General features: G+C 36.8%; 1 protein-coding gene and 1 long non-coding RNA gene across 3 annotated transcripts in view; one reads left to right on the plus strand and one right to left on the minus strand.

The window, feature by feature from the left end:
* lzts1 (leucine zipper, putative tumor suppressor 1) overlaps window positions 1-4,722 on the minus strand; it is a 29,423-nt gene extending 24,701 nt beyond the window's left edge. The window contains exon 1 of one of the 2 annotated variants that reach the window (XM_051903602.1): window positions 4,566-4,722. Coding sequence is in view for 1 of the 2 variants with exons in the window: in XM_051903606.1 (XP_051759566.1) it covers window positions 4,566-4,568 (3 nt within the window). In the remaining variant the exon portion in view is untranslated. The remainder of the gene's footprint in view (window positions 1-4,565) is intronic. The other variant, XM_051903606.1, reaches the window with a different exon arrangement.
* LOC127517653 (uncharacterized) overlaps window positions 1-6,471 on the plus strand; it is a 38,148-nt gene extending 31,677 nt beyond the window's left edge. The window contains exon 5 of the long non-coding RNA XR_007931339.1: window positions 5,034-6,471. This is a non-coding gene — a long non-coding RNA (uncharacterized LOC127517653). The remainder of the gene's footprint in view (window positions 1-5,033) is intronic.
* The last annotated feature ends 18,456 nt before the right edge of the window (window positions 6,472-24,927 follow it).

A 24,927-nucleotide genomic window follows, 5' to 3' on the forward strand; every position in this document is an offset into this window, starting at 1 on the left:
GAGTAAAACATCTTGGACTTCCAGTGAACTGGAAAATAACTGACTCTCTGTTAAAACCTGATGATAAACTTGTCTATTCAGGGTGAAGTCGTACACCAACTGTTCTCCCACATACTGTTCAGAGACAGTAAGAGTAAAAAACAAGGAAACAGGAAGCGTCATTTATATGGTTAGAATACAGTCTCAAGTTTCACACAGCTTTGGTGCTTGTGTATGTGTTTGTGTGTGTGTGTGGTTCAGCTGTACCCTACGTTATGGGGACAAAATGTCCCCACAAAGATGGCAATATCTGAAATCCTTGTCCTTGTGGGGACATTTTTTTTTTGGTCCCCATGAGGAAAACAGCTTAAAAAAAATCACACTAAGTGATGTTTTTTAAAATTGTAAAGATGCAGAAGGTTTTCTGTGATGGGTAGGGTTAGGGGATAGAATATACAGTTTGTATAAAGTAGTACAGAAAGTCATATACAGTAGTATAAAAATCATTATATCTATGGAATGTCCCCTATATAACATGAAAAGCTAAAGGGAAGGCTAAATAAGGTCAGTTTAGCACTGCCTGATCGGTCATAATTATCATGAATTATTAATTTATAAATATCACGTTTTTGTGGAGTAGCACCACATGATATTTTAAAACCTGAACTAACCTTGCCTTGTCATAACAAGTTATCTGATATTTGAAGAGACTTATTGACCTTGACACAAAGTAATGATCGGAGCCGAATCTCTGTCTTGCCCACCCAATCAGACTTTAGGCAAAGTGATCTGGGGCAGGCTGTGTGTTGAAAAGTTTGGGGAAGGGCTGAAGACTGCCCCAACCTACAATATCATAACACCAGATAATTGCTGTATTTTTCTGAAAGCAATGGCGCGTTATGCACAAGGCGGCTTAAGTCTGTTGGGGAAATACAGAGACTGACAATCACATTAGCGATAACAGGCAGAAATATTTGCATGCTAATGCTATCAAGGTGCGCATTAAGGGGAGTTTAAAATGTATCTTCATGAATATGCATCTTTATACTGTATTTACTTGTAAATATGAAGCCACCCCTAAAATGGGTATAGCTTAAAGGCTTGTTCACACTAAGAACGATAACGGTTGCACTTTATTTTACAGTACGTGCACTTTTAATGTACTTAAAGTGTACTTAACAAGAAAGCAAAGAAAGAGTAATATAAGGTAACTACATAGGTTAAGAATAGGTTTAGGGGTAGGTTCAGGACTAGTGCGTAGTTATTACCCAGTTATTGTAATAACTACAATAAGTATATTATATGTACATGCGAAACAGGACTGTAATAGCCTACTATACACCTTACCTGAGCAGTTGAGTTAAAGGGATAGTTCACCCAAAAATGAAAATTTGATATTTATCTGCTTACCCCCAGGGCATCCAAGATGTAGGTGACTTTGTTTCTTGAGTAGAACACAGATGATGATTTTTAACTCCAACCGTTGCGGCCTGTCAGTCGTATAATGCATGGCAATGGGAACTTCGTCTATAAGAGTAAAAAAAAACATGCACAGACAAATCCAAATTAAACCCTGCGGCTCTTGACGATATATTGATATTCTAAGACACGAAACAATTGGATTGTGCGTGAAACCAAACAGTATTTATATCATTTTTTACCTCTAATACACCACTATGTCCAACTGCCTTGAGCATCCGGTGTGTGAGGTCTGAAAACACGCTCTGATGACAGAAGTGATCTCTCGCGCTTATACTTCAATGAGTATGAGAGATCACTACATAGTGGTGTATTAGAGTTAAAAAATTATATAAATACTGTTCAGTTTCTCGCACAAACCGATCGTTTCGTTTCTTAGGACATCAATGTATCGTCACGAGCCGCAGGGTTTAATTTGGATTTACCTGTGCATGTTTTTTTTACTCTTATAGACGAAGTTCCCATTGCCATGCATTATACGACTGACAGACCGCAACGGTTGGAGTTAAAAATCATCATTTGTGTTCTACTGAAGAAACAAAGTCACCTACATCTTGGATGCCCTGGGGGTAAGCAGATAAACATCACATTTTCATTTTGGGTGAACTATCCCTTTAAATACGCAAGAACATAATGTAAGTGTTTAAAATGGTTTAAAATGCACTGTTTAGTTGAAAGCTTGCCATCTTTGATTTGCTGTTAATGCTGCTATAGCTGAATGTATGAAGCAAACTGTCTGCTTAAACAAAGAGTTTGTGGTTTATCAATCAGATGCACGTTAATGTTGCATTTGTTACTATAACAACAGTAAGCTACCGTCAAGCTACGTTTTCTTTCAGAATTGTCATTCAATGTCGGAAAAGTAAAAACTGTAGCATTTTATTTAAAAAGGGAAAATAAGATGTCTATCTAAATAACGTCATGTCACTGACCCAAATAACTGAATAAATGGTGCTCAGTAAAGCGTTCGTTTATAATTTATTCATGCTGCAGAGAGAACTGAAGTCCTGCAGAGATCCATATTACTGAATGGTAAATTTGCAGTTTAACTTGTTATACAGTTAGTGAATTGTTAATTACTTAATTGTGCAGCCGATGTAAAAATGAGCTAATATAGTCATCTATATAGGGTACTGGAGGTCCACCCTACATGGTCCACCTACTTTGACATTTCTGTCCTTTTTACTTGTTTGTATGAACATAAGCCATGTCTTTGCACTGTGCATTCACACACCCACTCTCTGAAAACTTGCCTGTGCAGATGTCCTGTTAAACTCTTCCTCTGACAGTGAATCTATGTGCTTTCCTGTCTTTCCTGAACTCAGGGACTGGTTTAAAGTGAAAAGATCCTGCGCTCCCACATGTCTTCAAGTACTTGTGTATTATCTGAACTTGCCTTGGCATGTAACAGGCTCTTGTGTTCAGTGTTATTCTGTTTAGATGGTATTACCTTCCCCCAGTCTGCAGTTTCTTTGAGACCCAGAAAACAGGATGAGGCATGCTTTTTTACCTTTTTTATGTCATGTTATCCTCCTCCTCATCATCATCATCATCATCATCATCATCATCATCACAGAGTTTTAACCTTATAATTAACATTTGCCGAAGGTAAACGATATTGCCAATAGGCTCATGACGTTTTAACGGACAAGTTTGCGTTGTAAAACCAGAATTTATGCAAAATGTTACCTAACAAGAACTGTCAACAGTGTAAGGAGATAAAAATGGCATAACATGGTTAACTGAGACAAAAATAAATCTGTTATGTAAGAATGCTTTTCTGACATAATTCATTGCAGTCTCTGTGGTCACTGATCACATTTGGTTCAAGCAGTGGCATGATTGTTTGTGTCTTCTAGAGGTTTTGCTCATGAGCATGTTCCTTGCAAAGAACATTTCATATTTTATCATATTATGATTGGTATCCTATTTGCCCTATTACTGTATTGTACTCATAAAAACACTCATATGATCATACTGTCTCATGCATGAGGAAGTTTCATTTAATTTGATCAGCAATAATATTTTGTTATTATATATTACACACTTATGGCTGCTGTAAAATCGATTAATCACGATTAATCGCATCTAACATAAAAGTTTGTTTCATATATATATATATATATATATATATATATATATAATGTCTGTCACACACACACACACATATATAATATGTATAAACATAATAATATATATTTACACACACATATATTATGTAAACAGACTTTTATGTTAGATACGATTAATCGCGATTAATCGATTTTACAGCTCTATCTACACTGCAAAAAAACTTCTAATCAGTATTTTTGTCTTGTTTTGCATTAGAAATATTTCAGCAGTAATAATTCTATAATAAGGTCTCCTTTGTTAACATTAATTAATGCATTAACTAACATTAACTAACTAACTACCAATGAGTAAATATATTTTAAAGCATTTATTAACCTTTAATATTGTTACTTAATAAAAATGTTCATATTCATGTTAGTTCACAGTGCAATAACTAATTAGTAAATTAGTAGTGTTGCAAAATTAGAAGATTAGTAAAAGTATAAGTGTTGTTCATTGTTTGTTTATGTTAACTCATGTATTTAACGAATGTTAACTAATAATGTGGTAACACTTTAGTATGGGGAACACATTCACAGTTATCTATGACTTTTCCCCTCAATAAACTTTTAATTTACTGCTTATTAATAGTTAGTAAGATTGTTGTTGTAGTGGTTAAATTCAGGTATTGGGTAGGATTAAGGGGTGTAGAATATGTTCATGGAGAATAAAGCATTAATATGTGCTTTATAAGTACTAATAAACAGCCAATATGCAGGTTAATAAGAAACTAGTTAAAAGTGAGAATATTCCCCATACTGAAGTGTTACCATTACTAATAGGGTAAGAAAAGTAAACTTATATTCTCTGAAAACAAGTTTTCTTATGCAGTTTTACTTAGCATTTAGCTTGTTTTTCAAGGATGTTTAGATACTTTTACTGTAAAACGAGATATAATAATAATGATGTTTTTTTTTACAGTGAAACCAAAGAATGAAAACAACATTTCAAATCGTTCGATACTCACAATAAATGTAAAATAAATAGTGACTCACCATGTTTCATGGTCCCTCAAGTGTGCTTTTGTTTTTGCTGTGTATGTTCTGTATAAATGCGCTGCTTATATTTAAACGGAGAACAGGAGGTTACAAGCATTATCTCTCTGGTCTCTCCTCTCTCGATCTTTCCTTCTTCTGTACTGTGGGTTGAGTCTCTACAGACTGCCATGATGTGGGTGTTTTGTGTAATACCCACCAGTTCACAAACCCTCCCTCTCTTTCGGTTTATCCCTCCCTTTTCAGTTGATCTCTTTCCACAAGTCTATGTTTGCAAGAGCTGCCGCACTGTTTCTGCTTTGATATCTGCAATGCATCATTCATACTTTTGCAGAATGCATATATCACTCCATGCATGTATTTAGTCTTCTTCTGTCCTGGCATACCATTAATGTGGGCATTGATCCATCATAAGACTCATGTGCACTCACCTAAAGCGATAATTCTACCGCATGTGCATTTTTCCAGGTCTGCCAGATGGTGATCGAACATAAAACAAGCTGCGATAACATGAACCTCAGGAATCCCAGAATAACCACTCGTTAGATGGGATCACATCCGTCCTACATGAGGGCAGTGACAGTTAAGGGGGATATGATACTTCACATGTCCCAAGGGCCGGCTTTTAATGGGGCCATTCCGGCCCTTGAATCCAGTGCCATCTATTACAGCTGTGACCTCCAAAGGGCATAAATGGTGTAGTAGAGGATACTCTTTCTAAAACATCTGTGTCCTTGTGCAAGAATGCATCCTTCATTTATGTGTTTTTCACCTACTGTATTACTTAACAAGTCTTTCTCATGTTATATCATACTGTGGTGTGGATTGCAGAAAAGAATGACATATAATAATCTAAAGATCTATCACTGATCTTATATGTCAGTTTCGTTATTCTCCCAGGCAGAAATTTCCAGCTATGCAAATACTACTTTTCCTATCTACTTGAATGATGACTGACATTGGTTTGTAAATATTTAAATAAAGTTTGACATAAGAAATAAAATCTGACAACAATGGTAACATTTTAGGATGCGCAATATATTGATACCTTATTGGTTATCATTGATATTAGATTTTCTATTATATCAGTAAATATTGCATATTTAATCATTCATTCATTTCCCAAGTTTTTACATTTAGGTTACGTTTGTATCATCTAACACTCACTTAACATAAAATATATATAATAATAATTTAGTATTACTTACTTACTGAACATGATAATTTTTTATAACTTTTAAAACAAATCATTTTAGCTTTTAGTGTTTTATTTATAATTTATTTGTACAAACTAGTATAGAATTGTAACATTGGGCTTTTGTTGGTTATTGGCCATAACAGGAAAATTATTATTGTCAGTATTACTGTTTTTACTGTATTTTTGATCAAATAAATGCAGCCTTAGTAAGCTTGACTTCAAAACTTTAAATAATCTTATCGACCCCAAACTTTTTAATGATACTGTCAGGATCATGCTTTGTGTTCCTGTGACCTAGTGCACGTTTACACGACAACAATGTAAAAAAGTTTGTATAGATGACAATGCTGTCAAAACGATCCTCATTCACATGGATCCTCAAAAATTACTAAAAACGCTGTATTATGCATTCCAGGTCAGTATTTAGCAATGTCACTTTGTAAAGAAAGACTATGCGCCTGTGCACATACGCAATCTTTTCAAACGTGCATGCCTATAGACTGAACATGTAATGCGCATGTGCATGCTGTCACCGTTTTCACAGATCTGCTTTTTTGTTGTTTTCGTGGAGGTGATAATGGTATCATTTTCAAAAACTTGCACTTTGAAACCTGTTTTCAAAAGTTTTTTGCATTTTCAGGCCCCCAAAACGCCATTGTTGTGTAAATGAACGGCCAAAACGCATAAAAAGTTTTCTGTTAAAAAATTTAGTCAAGAACAGTGTTGCGTACACAGCCCCTTAGTGTTCATGTCTGTTTTTTTTTCTCATTCAGTTCACCTGTTGTTAATTAATTAACTAATTAGCTCCCTCATTTGTTCTAGTATTTATACTCACTGTTTCTTATAGTTGGTTGTTGGATCTCGTCTATGTTTTACGTCTGTGTAAACTGCTGAGTATTCTCTGTTTATCTCCTACATTTCCCTGTGGATTTCCAAATAAAGACTGTTTTGTTGGACTTTCTATTGTTGTGCACTCCTTGAAATCATGTTATGTGACAGAAGATCGGACCTAACAGAAGTTATTTTTGCGGTACTTTCCTTTTTTTTTTTTTTGGACCGTGGACCTTCCCGCTGGCCAGTTGTTGTGCCTAGAGCAGAAGGACCACTTCCTGGAGTCAAACACTAGGGATTTTTTGGAGTTGGCATGCCAAATGCACTATCCCGACCGGGCACGCCTCTCAGGGAGTGGTCCTCGTGAGGATATCTTCGCATGTGTGGAGTGGGCACTGGTGAATAACAACTCGGCATTCTCCATCGGCCTAGTGGAGGACACCCATCCCACTCCAGACCCAGAACCCAGTCAGCATTCACCCCATCTGCGGAACGGCAACAGATCTCCACCGCAGACACGGAGAACAAGCCAGTAAACCATGCCGAGCCTTATACTGCCCTGGAGCCTGTGTCCATTTTGATGTCTGACCAGGTGCGCAAGACTGCGACATCGCCCGTCCCCGAGGGAGTATTAGTGGAGCTTGAGGACTTGGATGGAAGCCTCGCCCACACTCCCACCACTGTGAATGTGCTAGACCTGGCCTCTCGGAATATAATAAACTTATCTGAGGAGGTAATACCCGTGTTTCTCCCATCCCTGCTGGTCCTGCCCAGCATGAACTCTGCAGTACCCCCACTTGTTCCGCCCAGCCCTGAGTCTCCTGTTTCCCTGCTGAACCTCCTGTTTCTCCACTGGTCCACCCAGCCCCATGTCATCTGTGCTCCTTGTGATCCCTGCCAGCCTCCCTCTCCCACCTCCTCTACCAAGTCCAGTCAGTTCCTCAACCCTGCCACCTCTGGTTCCTGTCAGTCTCTTGGTGCATCCTCAGTAGATTCAGTCTGGTGGTGTGGATTCGCGTCACACCTTCCAGTCCCCAGCTCTGCCTCGGCATAAGAATCCCCCTCTACATTTACATTGAACAGAAATGTTCTGGAGAGCGATTTTGTGCCTCTCTGTGATGGTACCACGAGCCTTCATTTATTTAGTGATCGCAGTCTTCTGGTAGGGATGTAGACTCATAAGAGTGAGTGGAAGTAGGAGGGTGCTGAGCCTGTGGTAGATCTCTAAGCAAGTGTCAATGCCTTGAATTTGATGCAAGCAGCAAGTGGTAGCCAGTGCAGAGAGATGAAGAGAGGTGTGACTTGGGCCCTTTTGGGCTCATTAAAGACAAGACGTTCTGCAGCGTTCTGAATCATTTGTAGAGAGCCCCAGACTCTCATTGGCTCCGACTTGGCCCAATGCTCCCTCAGCTCCACCGTAGCCCGTCATCCCGCCTGCTCCACCAGGCTCCCTCATCCACCCGTTTTTTCGCCTTTGTCAGGTGACACCCTGGCTCCACCATGGGATTCGTGGCTGCCGGTTGCACCTCTTCCCGTCCATCCCTTTGGCTTCACCGGGCTCCACCTTCCCTCCAGCTCCACCGTTGTCCTAGGTTGCACCGGTTCCACTGCAGTCTTCCGGATCCCTGTCTCCGCCTTGGTCTCATGAGCTGTCAGCTCCACCTTGGCCTTCCGGACCTGCAGTGTCACCCTGGCTTCGTGTCTCCTCGGCTGTGTCTGGGTCTCTCTAGCTTTGTCGCAGGAGATAGCATCCCTGGTTCCATTGACTAAGCCTCCTCCCTGGCTCCTCCCTCCCTCCACTCCCCTATGGGCTGTTTTGTTTGCCCTGGACTGCGTTTGTTTCTGTCCTCTTCCACGCCCCACTCCAAAGCCCCCACCCTTCCTCCTCAGTTAGACCTTATACGGTGCAAGGATGCGCCTTTCCAGAGGGGGGCATACTGTAAGGATTATGCTTTGTGTTCCGGTGACCTAGGCTGAATCCAAAATTGCCCCCTATGCCCTCATTCACTATTCCCTACATTTCTCCACTAATATAGTTCACTTGAAGGAGTGAATGAAAACAAGTGATTGAATTCGGACATTGAGTGGATGGATAGATGATAGATGATTTAGCTGCAGGCGCAATCTTCTGCAAGACGCGGGAATTAATTCAGCGCGTGACTCACAATGCATTATGGGTATTCTCTAGCCATTGAGCGTACATCAGTTGTACACTTGTTATTGTGGTGCATTGTGGGATTGAATGAGTGCCCTCGATAATGTCCACTAAGGTTTTGGACACCACTAGTAATGGCTGTTCGATCCTTCAAATAGTGCCCTATTTAAGGGTATAGGGGGCGATTTTGGACACAGGGCTTGTTTTCATGTCTGTTTCTTTCTCATTTAGTTCACCTGTTGTTAATTGATTAACTCATTAGCTCCCTTGTTTCTTTCAGTTGGTTGTTCGAAACTGCTGAGTATTCTTTGTTTATCACATACGTTTCCTGTGGATTTGTAAATAAAGACTGTTTCGTTGGACTATCATTGTGTGCTCCTTGCACTCACGTTATGTGACAGGTACATTCTAGAGTAAACAAATATGTGATTTGCTATTTGTACTATAAGGCAGGACTTTCAATTCTAGAGCTGGCATATTATGTGTTGTGGTGTCTCTACCAAAACTGGAAAGCAGGACTACAGATACCATTATGATATAACGATTTTGTCCCATTCATAAATGTATGAGGGGACAGTCTCTGCCTTGTACTGTACAGTCTGTTTCGATTGCTGTTGAACAAGCTGAGTGAATCAGTCACGTAGTGTAATCAGATGTATGAAACTGTGATGTTTAATGTTGAATTAAGAGAGTTAATGGTCCGTCCTGCTGAAAGTAGAAAGGGTTGACACACATTAAACTGTATTGCACCTGACAGGCAAACACTTGTCAAATGTCCCTCTTGTGCTACTGATAGAGGCTCCATGCTGTTATTTATTAATTTTCTTGTGTCTGTGTGCTTTATAAGCCTGTAAAGAGCTTGATGTTTACCCTAGTACTCCTGTTTCTTTTCCTTTCTTCCATCTTACACTTGTTTCTTGCTCCCTCAGCCCATGGTTATGCAACAGAGTGACTGAATTAATGATCAGTTGATACAGCCAAAACAACAGTGTCATTTCTGATGCACAAATCAGAAATGACACAGATAAGCACTTTTTTTCTTTTACAAAAGACTGCATAAAAATTAACATGAAACTTTCCACATCAGTTCAGTGTGGCATTTGCATTACTTTTAGTGAATATTGATGTATAATCAACTTATGACTGAGTGTTTTTGTACTTAAATGTGTCAGTTTGGTGTACTTCACTTCAAGTACATCATTTAATCCGTAACATAAACATAACACTAAAAAAAAAAAAAAACTGTCAGTTGTCTTACAACTGCCTCAGGGGCAGTGAATGTCTCAGTGAATGTGAATTATGGGAAATATGTTTGTTGTAAAGGGTTACCAACCTGTAATCTCCGTTCAAAGGCAAAGACTGCATGTGTAAATATGTGGTGAGTTTATGAAAATCCTTTCCGGTTCTAGTCATGTTGGAACTTGTAACGGCAGCAGGTAAGGTAAAGTTTGTTATTTACATTTTTAGCATTTGTCCAAGTTGCAAAGAATTTATGACAAGCCTGAACATAAGGGCAACAAATGTTCTTCATTCACCATCTCTTTCTGCACATTTAAACAACGTCTTCCTCATTTTTTTACATTTAAGTGTGTCTTCCCTTCTGCACCACTGATTGACTCCTTACTTGACAAAACTGGAGTAGAAGACCTGCAGTCAGTTGCAACAAACACTTGAAGTTAATAAAATCCTTAATGATTATTCCTTAACAACTGTAAGGGTTTTCTTAACTTAAGGAATGTTGTAACAGATTCCATGAAGAACCTTTAACATGGATCCTATCCATTGCACAAAAGGTTCTTTATAGAGGAAAAAGGTTCTTTAGTCTATTAAAATGTTCTTCACACTAAGAAAAAAATAAAATAAATGGTGCTGTTCACTAAAAGCTTCTTTGGGGAGCCAGTAATAGTTCTTCTATGAAACATTTTGGAACATTTATTTTTAAGAAAAGACTTGGGATGCATCAATATTAAAATACTGGCTGCATGGTATGATAAAAACGATTAAAACTCACCTCAGTTTTGTCTGAAAAAAAAAGACTAAAATCAATCATTTTAATAAGTTTACATGCCTGAGTTCCTAGTTAGTTTCCTTGATTGTTAATTAGTCTCTCTCACCAGTTTCTGTGTAGTTTGATTACCTTCTCCATGTATTTATGCTGCCTTCACATGCTTTCGGAAATTTGACAATTCCCACCTCTAAAGTCGTGATTACAAGCTCATCGCATTCAACTTTCGAAATGGGAGGGCGTTCATGTGTAATTTTTACCTAGGAAACTTGTATTTACGATAATTCCGAGAGCACGTGAAGGCAGCATTAAGCCCCGAGTTTTGTTTTGTTCCTTTGTCCAGTATTATCTAAGTTAAATGTGGTAGTGTTCGTTATTCTTCTGCGATCTCCTGAGTTTTAGTTGTGGATTAAATAAACATCTCCGTTATGCACTTCGCTATAGCCACATATATGGATAGCCATGTGGATTAGTTTTACGATCTCTTTATTAAAAAAGTGGTCAAAGTAGTTGCGTATGTCAATGGAGGGACAGAAATTGCTCCGATTTCATTAAAAATATCTTCATTTGTGTTCCAAAGATGAATGAAAGTCTTACGGGTTTGGAAAGACATGAAGGTGAGTAGACCTAATTAATGACAGAATTTCCATTTTTGAATGAACTAACCCTTTAAGTGATTTAATGTTAATATATAAAACTACTTTAACTACCAAAATCTGTTTTAAAATGTACTGATAATACAGGTGTTAAAATAATAAAGCCACATGTTAAGCAGGTTCATCGTAAGAGACTGTCCATAAAACATGGCCAATACTTGTATGGTGCACAGGGACAAACAAAGACAAGGTAACACATATAAACATTTACTAAATAACTGAAAATGTAGCACAGAACTCACTAATGTACATTACTGGTAAAAAAAAAAATCTGAGAATTTATATAAAATATAATCATATGTGATTCCTGTGAATGTCCTTTTAATTGTTTTTACCTTTTAATTCTAAAAAAAAACTTTATTTAATAAAGTTAACATTATTTTACAATAAAATTACTTTTAATGCGATGTTAAACCATTTACAGTTACCGTATAAGGTATCTTACAGTTAACAGTTTTTTACTGTAGCATTTTAAGTAAAAATGACAAACATGTTTAGTGTAGAGGAGACAACAGGGGAGAAAAGGGAACTGGACATTTTTACAGATACCATTTTATGTTTGTTTATGTTCATAGCTTTTTTATGACTATATAATGTAATGATAATAAATATATAAACACTATTATGTTTAAAGACCAACTCAAAGGTAATATAAATAGGGGAAATTAGCATGCACAATTAAATGTACACTATGTAAGTTTTGGCCCTCTAGTGGTTAAAAACAAAACTGCATGAATTTTGCAGAAGAACATTGTTTTTGTTGTGCTTCGGCTCTGCGTGACTGCTGATGAATATGGTTATTCTACTGCTCATAAAACATTCACTACTAGTCTTAAGAGATATAACCAGTTTAGATGGAAAGGATCTCAAGCTGAAGCTATACCCATTAAAGGTGCAATATGTAAGATTTCTGTCTGCTAGAAGTCGCTAGAGGCCTATTCAAAACAAAGGCATAGCTTGATGACGGCAAGTTTGAGCGTGGAATCTTGGGACATGTGGTCTTCACATCATCACAGCCGGTGGAAACAATCGGGATAGGACTCAGGAAGAAATCATGTTCATGGATGTGATTATTAACTTAACTGTAGTATGAAGCAGAGCAGGACCGAGTGTTGTGGGAGCTGAACGAGGCCGCTGGAGCGATTGCGCAACACACTCCTCACGAGCAGCAGAACTTTTATTATGCCACAGTCGCCGGCGCCGCTACCGCTTTTCCGGTCATGAGTATGAGGTAACACAGCTCTATTTATCACATTAGATACATTTGAGAGTGTTGAAAATGATGTTATAATGTTACTCTGTGCGTTCGCTCGGCGGCTGCTGTGAGACACTTGTTTAAGACACACTGCAGTAAGATCGATCGATCGATTTTAGAATATCATATTAAATGATGGGTGGCTTGTGTTGACAAATGGCATGCAATTAATTTTAAAACGTATTGTATGATGGAGAAAATTCTGTATTACTGTTACTAAAAATAAAGCTGCATCTGATTATGCTATGTTAGCTACTTGACAAAATAGTGTTTTTCTCTGAGGCATGGTAAAGCATGGTACTCGCAAACAATCAAGAAAATTAGATTTAAACAATAAGACTAAACGTGTTGAGCTATATAACAACAATTAGTTTTCTGTCTATAAACATAACCAAACAGTTGTTCCCTTGTCTATTAAAACATGTAATATATTAAAGCGTCTTTGGTGTTTCCATGGTTTTTACAAAATAAAACCGGAAACCGAGGGTAATGTGGGTATGACGCAATTGACAGGCAACTCCTCACACGTCCCAGAGCCTTGGTTAAAATTGCAATTTTCTCACGATTTACAAATAGTTGGAAACATTTGGGATATTATAAGTACTCAACTGAACAAAATATATAACACTGACCTAGTGGTTTTTGGATATTTTACTGAAAAAATCTTACGTATTGCACCTTTAATAGACACAGTACTTCCTTGAAAATAAATTCCAGCACAGCGCTACAACAACCATAATGAAATGACCCTTCACAATAGATAATGCTTTACAATGAACTCTGTTAGAGAGCTACATATGGCAATTTATCTGTTAAATAAAATGCCTAACTCAACGGTTGAATAAAACACCATCTCCAAAAAGCCAAGCCATTGTTGATTCTTGTTTTATTACGAGCTCTGCTGCATTCTCTTTTTGCTAGCCGACTCTCCTCTGTTCGGCTTTATTTATTTTTTTAACGGGTGATTCCCCAGAGGTTTGAGATTTGGTGTGCTCCATGTCAACCTTTCTCACTCCTTGCAATGAGTGACCCAACATTACCTGTGGCTCCTTGTCCTTGTGTGTTCATGTTTGTTTTTGTGTGCATGTACAAGGTTATACCTCAAATCTGATCATTTTAAACCTTTAGACAAGATGACCTAAATCAAGACATATGTTCACTGCCAAGAAGTGCATGTAACTTTCTCCCTTCTACTTCTGTCTCGCTCTTATTGGTCCTCACATGGTCCTTTATTAGCTATTTGGCAGTGACACACACTGGCTCACCTCATTCCCATCTGTTCTTTCCCTAATGCACTTCACAGTGTTGGGGGAGAGAGGGAAGTGACCCCTGCTCACCTCTACTCAATACTCTACAAACACATCCATGCTCCTGACCACATCCTCCTGCTGAGCAACCCCAGGGGACGCGCTCTGAGCTGAAGGCCACATCAGGTCAAATAACTGCTGATGTAGAGCCAGTGTGATGCTCCCTGCCACACATTCAAAGACCTTTTGCCTTGCTAAATTCAATTCATGTCCTCTGCTGAGGTTCATACACAGATGATTCACTGTTAGCTGAGAGAATCAGCTGTGATCATGGTTCAAAGATACAGACAGAAATTCGAGCTGATGTTGAAAAGATTGTCTTAAAGTTATGAGAATAAATGCAGTCGGTTTACCCCAAGACTTTCTTCTCTCTGAGGTACACAATCGGAGTTATATTAATAAATATCCTGACGCGTCTAAGCTTTATAATGGCAGTGAATGGGGCCAATGAGTTTGAAGCTCAGGAAAGTGCATCTATCCATCATAAACATACTCCACACGGCTCCAGGGGGTTAAAAAAGGCCTTCTGACGCGAAGTGATGTGTTTGTGTAAGAAAAATATTAATATTTAACAAGTTATGAAGTAAAATATCTAGCTTCCGCCAGACCGCCTTCCGCATTCAACTTTTTTTCGTAAGTTGAATATGGAGGCGTGGTTTGTAGAGTAAGCGTTTTGAACTGCGAGAGGCGTTACGCTTTCTTCATAAGTTGAATACGGAAGTTGGTCTGGTGGAAGCTAGATATTTTACTTTATAACTTGTTAAATATGGATATTTTTCTTACACAAATGCAACACTTTGCTTCAGAAGGCCTTTATTTACCCCCAGAGCTGTGTGGAGTATGTTTATGATGGATGGATGCACTTTCTTGAGCTTCAAACTTGTTGCCCCCATTCACTGCCATTATAAAACTTGGACACATCAGGATATTTATTAATATAACTCTGATTGTGTTCATCGGAAAGAAGCAAATCAAATACACAGGATGGCTTGAGGGTGAGTAAATCTTGGGGTAATTTTCATTTTAAAGTGAACCAATCCTTTATGCCATAAAAGGGTTGATCCTTTTGGAATTAGTATGTATTACAGTGAATCGCACAATATCAAAACAACTTGCATGTTCTTGTTCCAAACATTTGAGGATAAAAGGAGAACTCACCCCCCTCTGAGATGTTGATTTTTTTTTTTTTTTTCACAAGAATTTCACTGTTGTCTTGCCAAGATCGAGCGTCTCTTTCTGTCATTGTGTCAGCTAGAGATGTGTGTGAGCTGACACTGCGTGTCCTCGCCTGTACAGATGCAGATAAACCATCAGCATGGGGAAAGGTTCACACTGAGCTCTGACTGTAGTTTTGGCTGGCGGCAGGCATTAGGACATGATCTAGATCTATATTGATTCTCTCTCTCGTTCTCTGCCCTCAGGACACGTGTGGTATTGAGCTCCTCTGTGAAGGGATCAGGCAGCGGGCAGAGAGTCAGCTCAGGAAACTGTCCCTGTGAGCATATGGGTGAGTTTCTGATTACTGTACTCAATATTCACATTGTGTTTGCCTAAAAACTCCCAGACCTCTAATGTTTCAGCTCTGCCCTTTACTCCGTTTTCTTTTCTAGATTTCTAGAAAGTATCTAGAGAATCAAAAACTAAATCATGGTTAACAGCTATTGGCTACTTTAGAGAAACAGATGTGACTATATTATATTAAAATAAATTACAGTCATTAAAGTATGGCCTATTAACCAAGAAATGGTGAATTATGGTGAAACACTGCCCCCTTGGGGTAACACTGTGTCAACAGAGCTGGCTAACAGCTGCAGTAACATTCATATTATTTTAAATTGATCTTACTGTATCTGTCAAATTGACATCATAATATGATTTTGTTTTTATTATGTGAGCATAAAGAAAATAGATATAATCCATATTATTGTTAAAGGGATAGTTCACCCCAAAATAAAAATTCTGTCATCAATTTTCAAGTTTTTCCAAACTTGTATGAATTTCTTTCATCTGCTGAACACAAAAGAAGATATTTTGATGATTATGGGTGACCAAACAGTTGACAGGGAAAAAAATGGAAGTCAATGGGGCCTATCAACTATTTGGTTACTGACATTCTTTAAAAATATCTTCTTTTGTGTTCAGCAGAAGAAATAAATTCATACAGGTTTGGAACAACTTGATGGTGAGAAGATGGTGAGTAAATGATGACGGAATTTTCATTTTTGGGTGAACTATCCCTTTAAGTGTATAAAAAAAAATCACTCTTAACCAATCACATTTAATATAAATGTAAAATATAATACATTTTCTTTTAATTGTAAATATGCAAATAAGTGTTCAAAAACATTACTTTCAGTTCACACTAAAGTATATTCTTTTAAAGTATATTATTTCTGAAATAAATACTTTTTAAAAAGGTACACTATTTCTTTTTTTTTTTTTACAAGGGACTTTTATCCAAATCGGCTGTGTATTCTTTGTATAAATCTTGCTAGATTGGTGTGTGTGTGTGTGTGTGTGTGTGTGTGTGTGTTTTTTTTAAATTTTTTATCAGTTGATTATTGTACATACTGCTGAACCGATAATATATAGTACAGTAATAAACAATAATTTGTTTTACAGTTTTTCACTTTCTTTTTTTAAGATTGATATTAGACCTTTTTTAGATTACAGATCTAAATTCATGCCTTTTGAAAAACTGTCATCTTATACATTCCCTCTTGGCATCAGAGACAAAGCAGAGCAATCTTGAAGCCAATAGCTAAAGAGTAATTTTCAGTCAACTGCATGAATTTACTGTGATACCACTAGTCAACCGTTTTTCTCAGCAGTTGTCTTCAACACATCATTCTGCAGTGGTATTGAAACCTTCGATCAGCCATTCCTGAGAGATGCATTTCCTGTTTAGTGCTATAATTCCTACTTCTGTCACAGCATAATGACAAACTAACTCTCGGGAAGTAACACAGCACAGCAAGTTGTCCTAAGAAGAAGGTTTTTTTGGACAATTTTAATGAAAGGTTTTGATCCACTTCAAATGTTGACTACTGTATTTCTTTCTACATCATCAACTCTGTTGTCTGATCTAGGGGTTTTCAAGCTTTCAGAATCAGAATTAGAAAGAGCTTTATTGCCAAGTGTGCTTGCACACACAAGGAATTTTCTGTGGTAGTAGAGCTTTCAATTTACTCAATTTATAAATATCACATATAAAATTAAAAAATAAAAATAAATGAAAGTATGAAGATAGGTTATTTCAGAAACACCCTATAAAGGACAACACAAATGACTCTTCATCAGTCATCATACATTATGGACACTGCAAAGAAGAATAAATGAACATTTAGAAATAAATACAGTATGTTTTTCACAGAACTATATAATTTTGTCTATTTTTCACACCCTAGCACCCCCTTGTGGCTTTTTTGAAAATCCCTGGTCTGAAAAAATACACTGCCGTTCAAAAGATTTTTTTATGTTTTTGAAAGAAGTCTCTTATGTTCACCAAGGCTGTATTTATTTGACCAAAAAATACAGGTAAAACAGTAATATTGTGAAATATTATTACAATTTAAAAGAACTGTTCTCTATTTTAATATATTTTAAAATACATTTTATTCCTGTGATGGTTAAAGCTGAATTTTCAGCATCATTACTCCAGTCTTCAGTGTCACATGATCCTTCAGAAATCATTCTAATATGCTGATTTGCTGCTCAAGAAACATTTAATATTATTAATGTTGAAAACATTTGTTCTGCTTCTGAGCATAAGGTGACTTCTTTCAAAAACATCCCAATCTTTTAGTTTTAACAGTGTAATACATTTTGTTTGTGATACAGTAAAATCTGCTGGGTCAAACTGCTGGGAGAATATAATCAAGTTAATTTGAACAATATATCAACCATTATCAATCCTATCAACACTTGTCAACCATGTAGAGCACATTCTTTCAGATTTACTCTATATTATATCAGCAATCATGATTCAGAACACCAGGGAGGCATCTCACTCTTATTAACAGCTATTATGAATAATAAACGAGTAGTTTGGGATGAGGTGAAGTGCTTGGGAATGTCCATTGCCCTTCAAAAATGCAGTACTGTGATGAGTGGTGAAAAAGTAAACTCTAGTATAAGGCATTCTCTAATGATGAAGATGATTCAGAATCCTCACAGACATTGAGAGAAGAACCAGTTCTTTTCTGTTCTGAGGATTTTAAGGTGGGGTTTTAATCTAGCTTTAAACTGTAGATGTTTTTTTTTTTTCTTATTATTGTATGTATTTATTTATTTTAGTCATATACATTAGTTACTTTATTATTATTAAGAGTTTGGAAACATTAATTTGCTAGAATTTCTCTGTTTGGGCCTTGTCTCCTTGTCAGACTTTCGAGATTCCTTCCCCTTTAACCTTTTGTAATACTTTTTGTTCAAGTCAGGGAAATTATAATTTCAAATATACACCGATCAGGCAGCAAGTGAACATTTTGTCCTCAAAGTTGATGTGTTAGAAGCAGGAAAAATGGGCGACCGTAAGGATTTGAGCAAGTTTGACAAGGGCCAAATTGTGATGGCTAGATGACTGTGGTCAGTATCTATAAAAGTGGTCCAAGGAAGGAACAGTGGTGAACCGATGACAGGGTCATGGGCGGCCAAGGCTCATTGATGCATGTGGGGAGCGAAGGCTGGCTCGTGTGGTCCTATCCAACAGACGAGCTACTGTAGCTCAAATTTCTCAAGAAGTTAAAGTGATAGTTCACCCTAAAATAAAAATTATCCCATGATTTACTCACCCTCAAGCCATCCTAGGTGTATATGACTATCTTCTTTCAGACAAACACAATCGGAGATATCTTTAAAAATATCCTTAGTCCTCCATGGTTGATAATGGTTGTGAATGTGAAATAATGCATCCATCCATAAAAAAAAAAAAGTAATCAATATGACTCCAGTGGGTTAATAAAGGCCTTCTGAAGCAAAGCGATGCATTTTTGTAAGAAAAATATCCATATTTAAAACTTTATAAATTCAAATAACTAGCTTTCGGTGGACAATCGTACGCAAAATGCCCTTTCATGGAAACGGTATTCCCTGGTGGCTTACTTTTAATAAAGAATTTTTCTGTAATTTAGAAATGATATATACTTTTCATGAATTTATAGTTAATTGACTGTTAAAGAAGAAGTGAAGACTCCTACTATGATGTCAACAGAGTGGATAGGTTTTCGGAGTTATTGTCATTACATACTAGGAAGGTCTCACTGCCAGTGCGTTTCAAAAATAGTATTTTGAGAAAATGATTGATGCGGAAAACTGTTTCAGGTATATTGTTTCACAGCACTTTCATGAAATATGAGTTAGCCAGTGGCCTACTGAAATATTCTCAATGTCCACTAAGAGGCAATGTTGATCTTTTTTAAATTTGGAAAGAAGGATCAAATCTGAATAATATGGAGAAAAAAATAAAGAAAGAAAAACATCCATGCACTTCAGCAGAGTCAACAATATGTGGTGACTTTTATTTTTATTTTATTTTTTTTAATGGAGAGGCCATTAAAAGGTAACCTGCCGTTTACTTGGGTTGTGTTAAAATGCAGGATGAAGACTGGCGATTGAACTTCAGATGCAGCTAGCAATTAGATGACAGCATCTAAAGCCCTTTTCTTCCCACGAAAAGAAGTCATTTACAGCAATGCTATTATTAAGGAATCTGCTGCAACATGTACCATTAAAGTCCTATATGCTCATAGATGCAGAACTTTACTTTGCACATAAACCTGTATGGCCACATTTTGGATTTATGTTTAAACTGTATCCATGTTGGCATAAAAATCTCAAACCTGGTAAAAAGTGCGTGCTGTGCTGTGCTGGAAACCAGATTTCCCGACAGACAGATTCTTATTCAGACACCCACATCAGACATCACAGCAATCAGTAATAATAATAAAAGCACACACAGTTTGAAGATTAGACAAGCCACAGACACACAATCAGCACCTCAGAACCCGAATGTCAGCAAGGGAAACTGAATGCTTTCTGGCTGAATAGAAAAGCGCTTACAGAGACAAAAAGAGGCTCACATAGCAGTGCTGATGATGTAACGTTGGAAATGGCTGCTTCAGATTCCTTGGTCTACTGATCTCAAGACCACACTCAAAAAAGGTGTTGTGACAGCTCCACTTTAGGCGCTGTTTGAGAATGTGTGTGATTTTGACAAACAATTGTGAAGCACTATCATAGAGAACACTCTTACCGCCGTTGTTTACTGTTATCTACCAACATGAGCGAGGAAGAACACTCATGGGTAACTGGTACAAAACACAGTTCAGAATGTACTGTCCAGTTGATCGTGTATTTTTAAATTGGCATAACTATTGCAATTTATCAGTTGAAATCTGTTCCCTACATCTAGATCCAAGGGAATATTCTGATGTAAGAAAGGCACCTTTATCGGTAACACTTTATAATAACTCACACTATGAATCATTAGTTAAAGGAACACTCCACTTTTTTTGAAAATAGGCTCATTTTCCAACTCCCCTAGAGTTAAACAGTTGAGTTTTACCGTTTTCGAATCCATTCAGCCGATCTCCGGGTCTGGCGGTACCACTTTTAGCATAGCTTAGCATAGTTCATTGAATCTGATTAGACCGTTAGCATCTCGCTCAAAAATGACCAAAGTGTTTCGATATTTTTCCTATTTAAAACTTGACTTTTCAGTAGTTACATTGTGTACTAAGACCGACGGAAAATGAAAAGTTGCGATTTTCTAGGCCGATATGGCTAGGAACTATACTCTCATTTCGGCGTAATAATCAAGGAACTTTGCTGCCGTACCATGGGTGCAGCAGGCGCAATGATATTACGCAGCGTCTCTCACAAATGTCTCCATGGTTGCAAGGCACGCTCCCTGTGCAAGCAGGGGGTCACAGGCGCTGCATAATATCATTGCGGTCTAACGGTCTAATCAGATTCAATGAACTATGCTAAGCTATGCTGAAAGTGGTTCCGCCAGACCCGGAGATCAGCTGAATGGATTCGAAAACGGTAAAACTCAACTGTTTAACTCTAGGGGAGTTGGAAAATGAGCCTATTTTCAAAAAAAGTGGAGTGTTCCTTTAAGCATTAGTAAATAGTTAATTCATAATTTATAAACATTGTCCCTACATTAATAGACATTAGTAAGCAGTTTATAAATATAGATGTAAATGCTTTATTCTTGATTAATAAGCATATCTATAATGCGTTTAATAATTTTATTTTTATTAATGATCAATTTATCATTTCTAAATGATTTACAAACCAGTTATTTAGGAGTTGTCAGTGGTTCATAAGATCATTTAGAATCTGTAAGTAAATGATTAATAAACTATTTAAATGTATATTTATACATCTTATTAATAAGACATATAGTAATAGTTACTGTGTTAATAAATGCTTTATTAACACATATTCCTACTGTATTTCATGATTAATTCAGGTAGTTTAGTAAACATTTAGTAGTTGTCAGTTAACTATTTTTGTGAGCTCATCTCATGAAATCATCATAATGAAATTCAGTAGGAATATGTGTTAATAAAGCATTTATTACATATATGTTTCACTAGTCTGTCTGTATAAGAGTACAGTGTGTGGATGGATGTGAATCTTTTGCACTCTGGATGTTTTATAGTCTCACCATTTGTACGTGTTTGTTTAATATATATCAATATATATCTGATATATAGATTTTATTCAACTTATTAAAAAAATTCTCTGCATTAGGGTGTTTCCCATTAATTTCCTATATGGTCAGTCAATAGGTTTTATGCTGAAAGTCACATGAACAAATAGGAAAACGGGTCTCATTGCATCTGCTTGTTGGAGAAAGTGTTAACGGCAGTACGAACTGACACCAATATCTATAGTTTTATTTATAGTTATAGGTAATCAGCCAACCTAGCTAGTTCTTTTTATTGTTGGTGTTTTATTTGATTGAAATATCTAAGTGTTAGTGAGAAGAAGAAAAAAAAACTTATAGATATCAATCTCCATATGCTCATCTTTGCTCACTCCTTTGAATGTATCTTGAGTAAAATGGCTCTATATTTAACAAAGCACATACCGGAAGTCATGCGACTTTACAGAATACAGAAGTTTGTTGCGCATAACTCCTGTTTTGACCATGAACAGCCAAGATGTGACTTTTTTTATGACCATTTGAGATATGAGATTGCATATCTTAACACTAGAACCGCCAGGGGTCGTTGTAAACCGCCAGCAGGTAAAATTTACCCACGCACACAATTACTGTTTTGATATGGGTAAAAAAAACATATGATGTAACTGTATTGTGCCACTGTCTTCACAAAGTAATGTCTAGAGTCATCAAATGTTTAGTCATCAACTGTTTTTGTCCTGTTGTTTTATGTTCAAGGCTATTTTAAGCAGGCCACACTAATCACTTTTCTTAACAGTGAATATAGGCTAAACAGACAATCTAAATGACAACAAGAATTAGAAGGAAATAAATACATATTTGGGTGGTTTAATATTATAATAAAATGTCATTAATCACATATTAAGATAACCCGTGTTATCTAAAATACCCTAAGTAGACAATAATGAGCAATAATAATTCACTGCGCTGCATAATATGTTTCACCTAATTAATTATTAATTTGTTTAGTTATGTATAATTTGAATAAGAGAACAACACCAATTAACATCATAGATTGGAAATATTTTTTTGGGAAACGGGCAGACTAGAATAAATGGCACTCATAACTCATGACATTTAGTGCCTCTAATATCTGTTTGGCATCCATAAAATCGCTTTCCTTTATCCATTGTGAATAAAACTGATTAACGCGATCTCAGTTGGTGAAAGGCATGGCCAGAACGTTAAAGCATAAGTGGCACAAAAATGACAGTGCAAACATAAAGGCATATATAAATATGCATTTATAAAATAATATAAATGCCCTGTTTTTTAATCTGGTTTTATCTAAACAATTTTAACAACAGGGGATTGTAAATAACACAATTTTAGTAAAAGTCAATGACTGGGAGACTTGGATATTTTATTGAAAATCTGTTATGTACATTTGAAAAACACCCCATGGCGGTTCACACTATGTCACCTTTGCCAATCTAGCGGTTAAAAAAACAAAACTGCATGCATTTTGCGGAAGAACATTTCTTTTGGTTGTGCTTCGGCTCTGCGTGACTGTGCGGATGAATATGACCCTTTACAATCATTAATGCTTTACAATGAACAGTTAGAGAGCTACATATGGCAATTTATTTGTTCAATGAAATGCCTTACTTACCTGAACCATCCTGACAGGTCTAAAATATAAACACTTTTAATAGATTATATAAAATAGCTAACATAGTGAATCAGGGTAAGACAAAAACATGTTTTGGAAGAAGGATTGATGATGTATTGACTCATTATTTAAATTTTGTTCATTTTGAACAAGAAAAGTTACATAGTTTACCTTTAAAAAAGGTAAAGTTTTGAACCACTCAAAAAAGCTTATTAATGTTAAGGATGCACATTAGTTTTCTTAAGGGTACATATTAGTACCTTCAGGCTGTCAATTGTTAGGCATTAATATGCAACTTTAAGGGGTAAATAAGAGGGTACTACCCCAATGACAAACTAAATGTACAAATTTTGCACATTTCATCAGACATTGAAAGTGGGTGTTACCAGAATGAATCAAGACCTGAATGCAAGTCTACTAAAACAATGCTAAATTGCTGAAATAGCTGTTTGGCTAAAGGTTTACATTATCCAATAGCCACACAGCCTAAGTGATGTCAAAACTCATTCCATAGAGAAAGTTATTACATTAAAGATTAAGAAGCATATATGCACCCAATGAATCATTTGCGATAAGACCAGGAATGTGCATTCAGAAAGCAAATAGGGTCAATTTTGATTTCATGGGTGAAAACATTATGAAAAAAACAATCAGCTACTCTAATTTTGATAAACTTACAGTCGCTCAGTGTCTATTATTGTTTACACCACCATGGGGTGGTATTGCATATAATGTACTTAGTATCTTATATGCATATTACATTTTTATGCTATTTTGATTGTACCCTTTTCTGCATAATGTGTTATTCCTCATAACTCTAACTGTAATTGTAACTCTCTCGCACTATTACAGGCCCCCTGAGCACTCTACAAAGGTTTTATTCATTATTGGCAAACCCATGTCCTTCCCCGCAAGCATGCCATTGTGGTTTGCACTTAATAGAAGCAAACTTATCTGGCTGAATGAAATGAGCTTGTGGTAAGAGAGGAAACAGTGAATGTTTATCTGTGAAAGAGACTCCCACCAGGGACATTATGCAGAGGGGGAACTCGATGAGCTAAACTGAGCCAAGTTGCACAAATTATACTATTTATCTGTGTTTTTGTCTCCGTGCTCTGAACTCTTGTCTCAATAAGCACCTTATAAACTATTAAACGCTTTCTTTTCAACATGCTAAAATGTACCCGAAATGTTGGGACGTTTTTTAAATTTGAATAAAATGAAAACTAAAAGACTTTCAAATCACATGAGCCAACATTTTATTCACAACAGAACATAGATAACATAACACATGTTTAAACTTTACACTTTTATCCACTAAATGAGCTCATTTCAAATTTGATGCCTGCTACAGGTCTCAAAAAAGTTGGCACGGGGGCAACAAATGGCTTTTGGGTAAAAAGATTGTGGAATACTTTAAAAACAATGTTCCTCAATGTCAAATTGCAAAGGCTTTGCAAATCTCACCAACTACAGTGCATAACATCATCAAAAGATTAAAAAAAAACTGGAGAAATCTCTGTGCGTAAAGGACAAGGCCGAAGACCTTTATTGGATGCCTGTGGTCTTCGGGCCCTCAGACGACACTGCATCACTCATCGGCATGATTGTGTCAATGACATTACTAAATGGGCCCTGGAATAC

This window comes from Ctenopharyngodon idella, chromosome 8 (assembly GCF_019924925.1).
Source record: "Ctenopharyngodon idella isolate HZGC_01 chromosome 8, HZGC01, whole genome shotgun sequence".
Taxonomy (NCBI): Eukaryota; Metazoa; Chordata; class Actinopteri; order Cypriniformes; family Xenocyprididae; genus Ctenopharyngodon; species Ctenopharyngodon idella.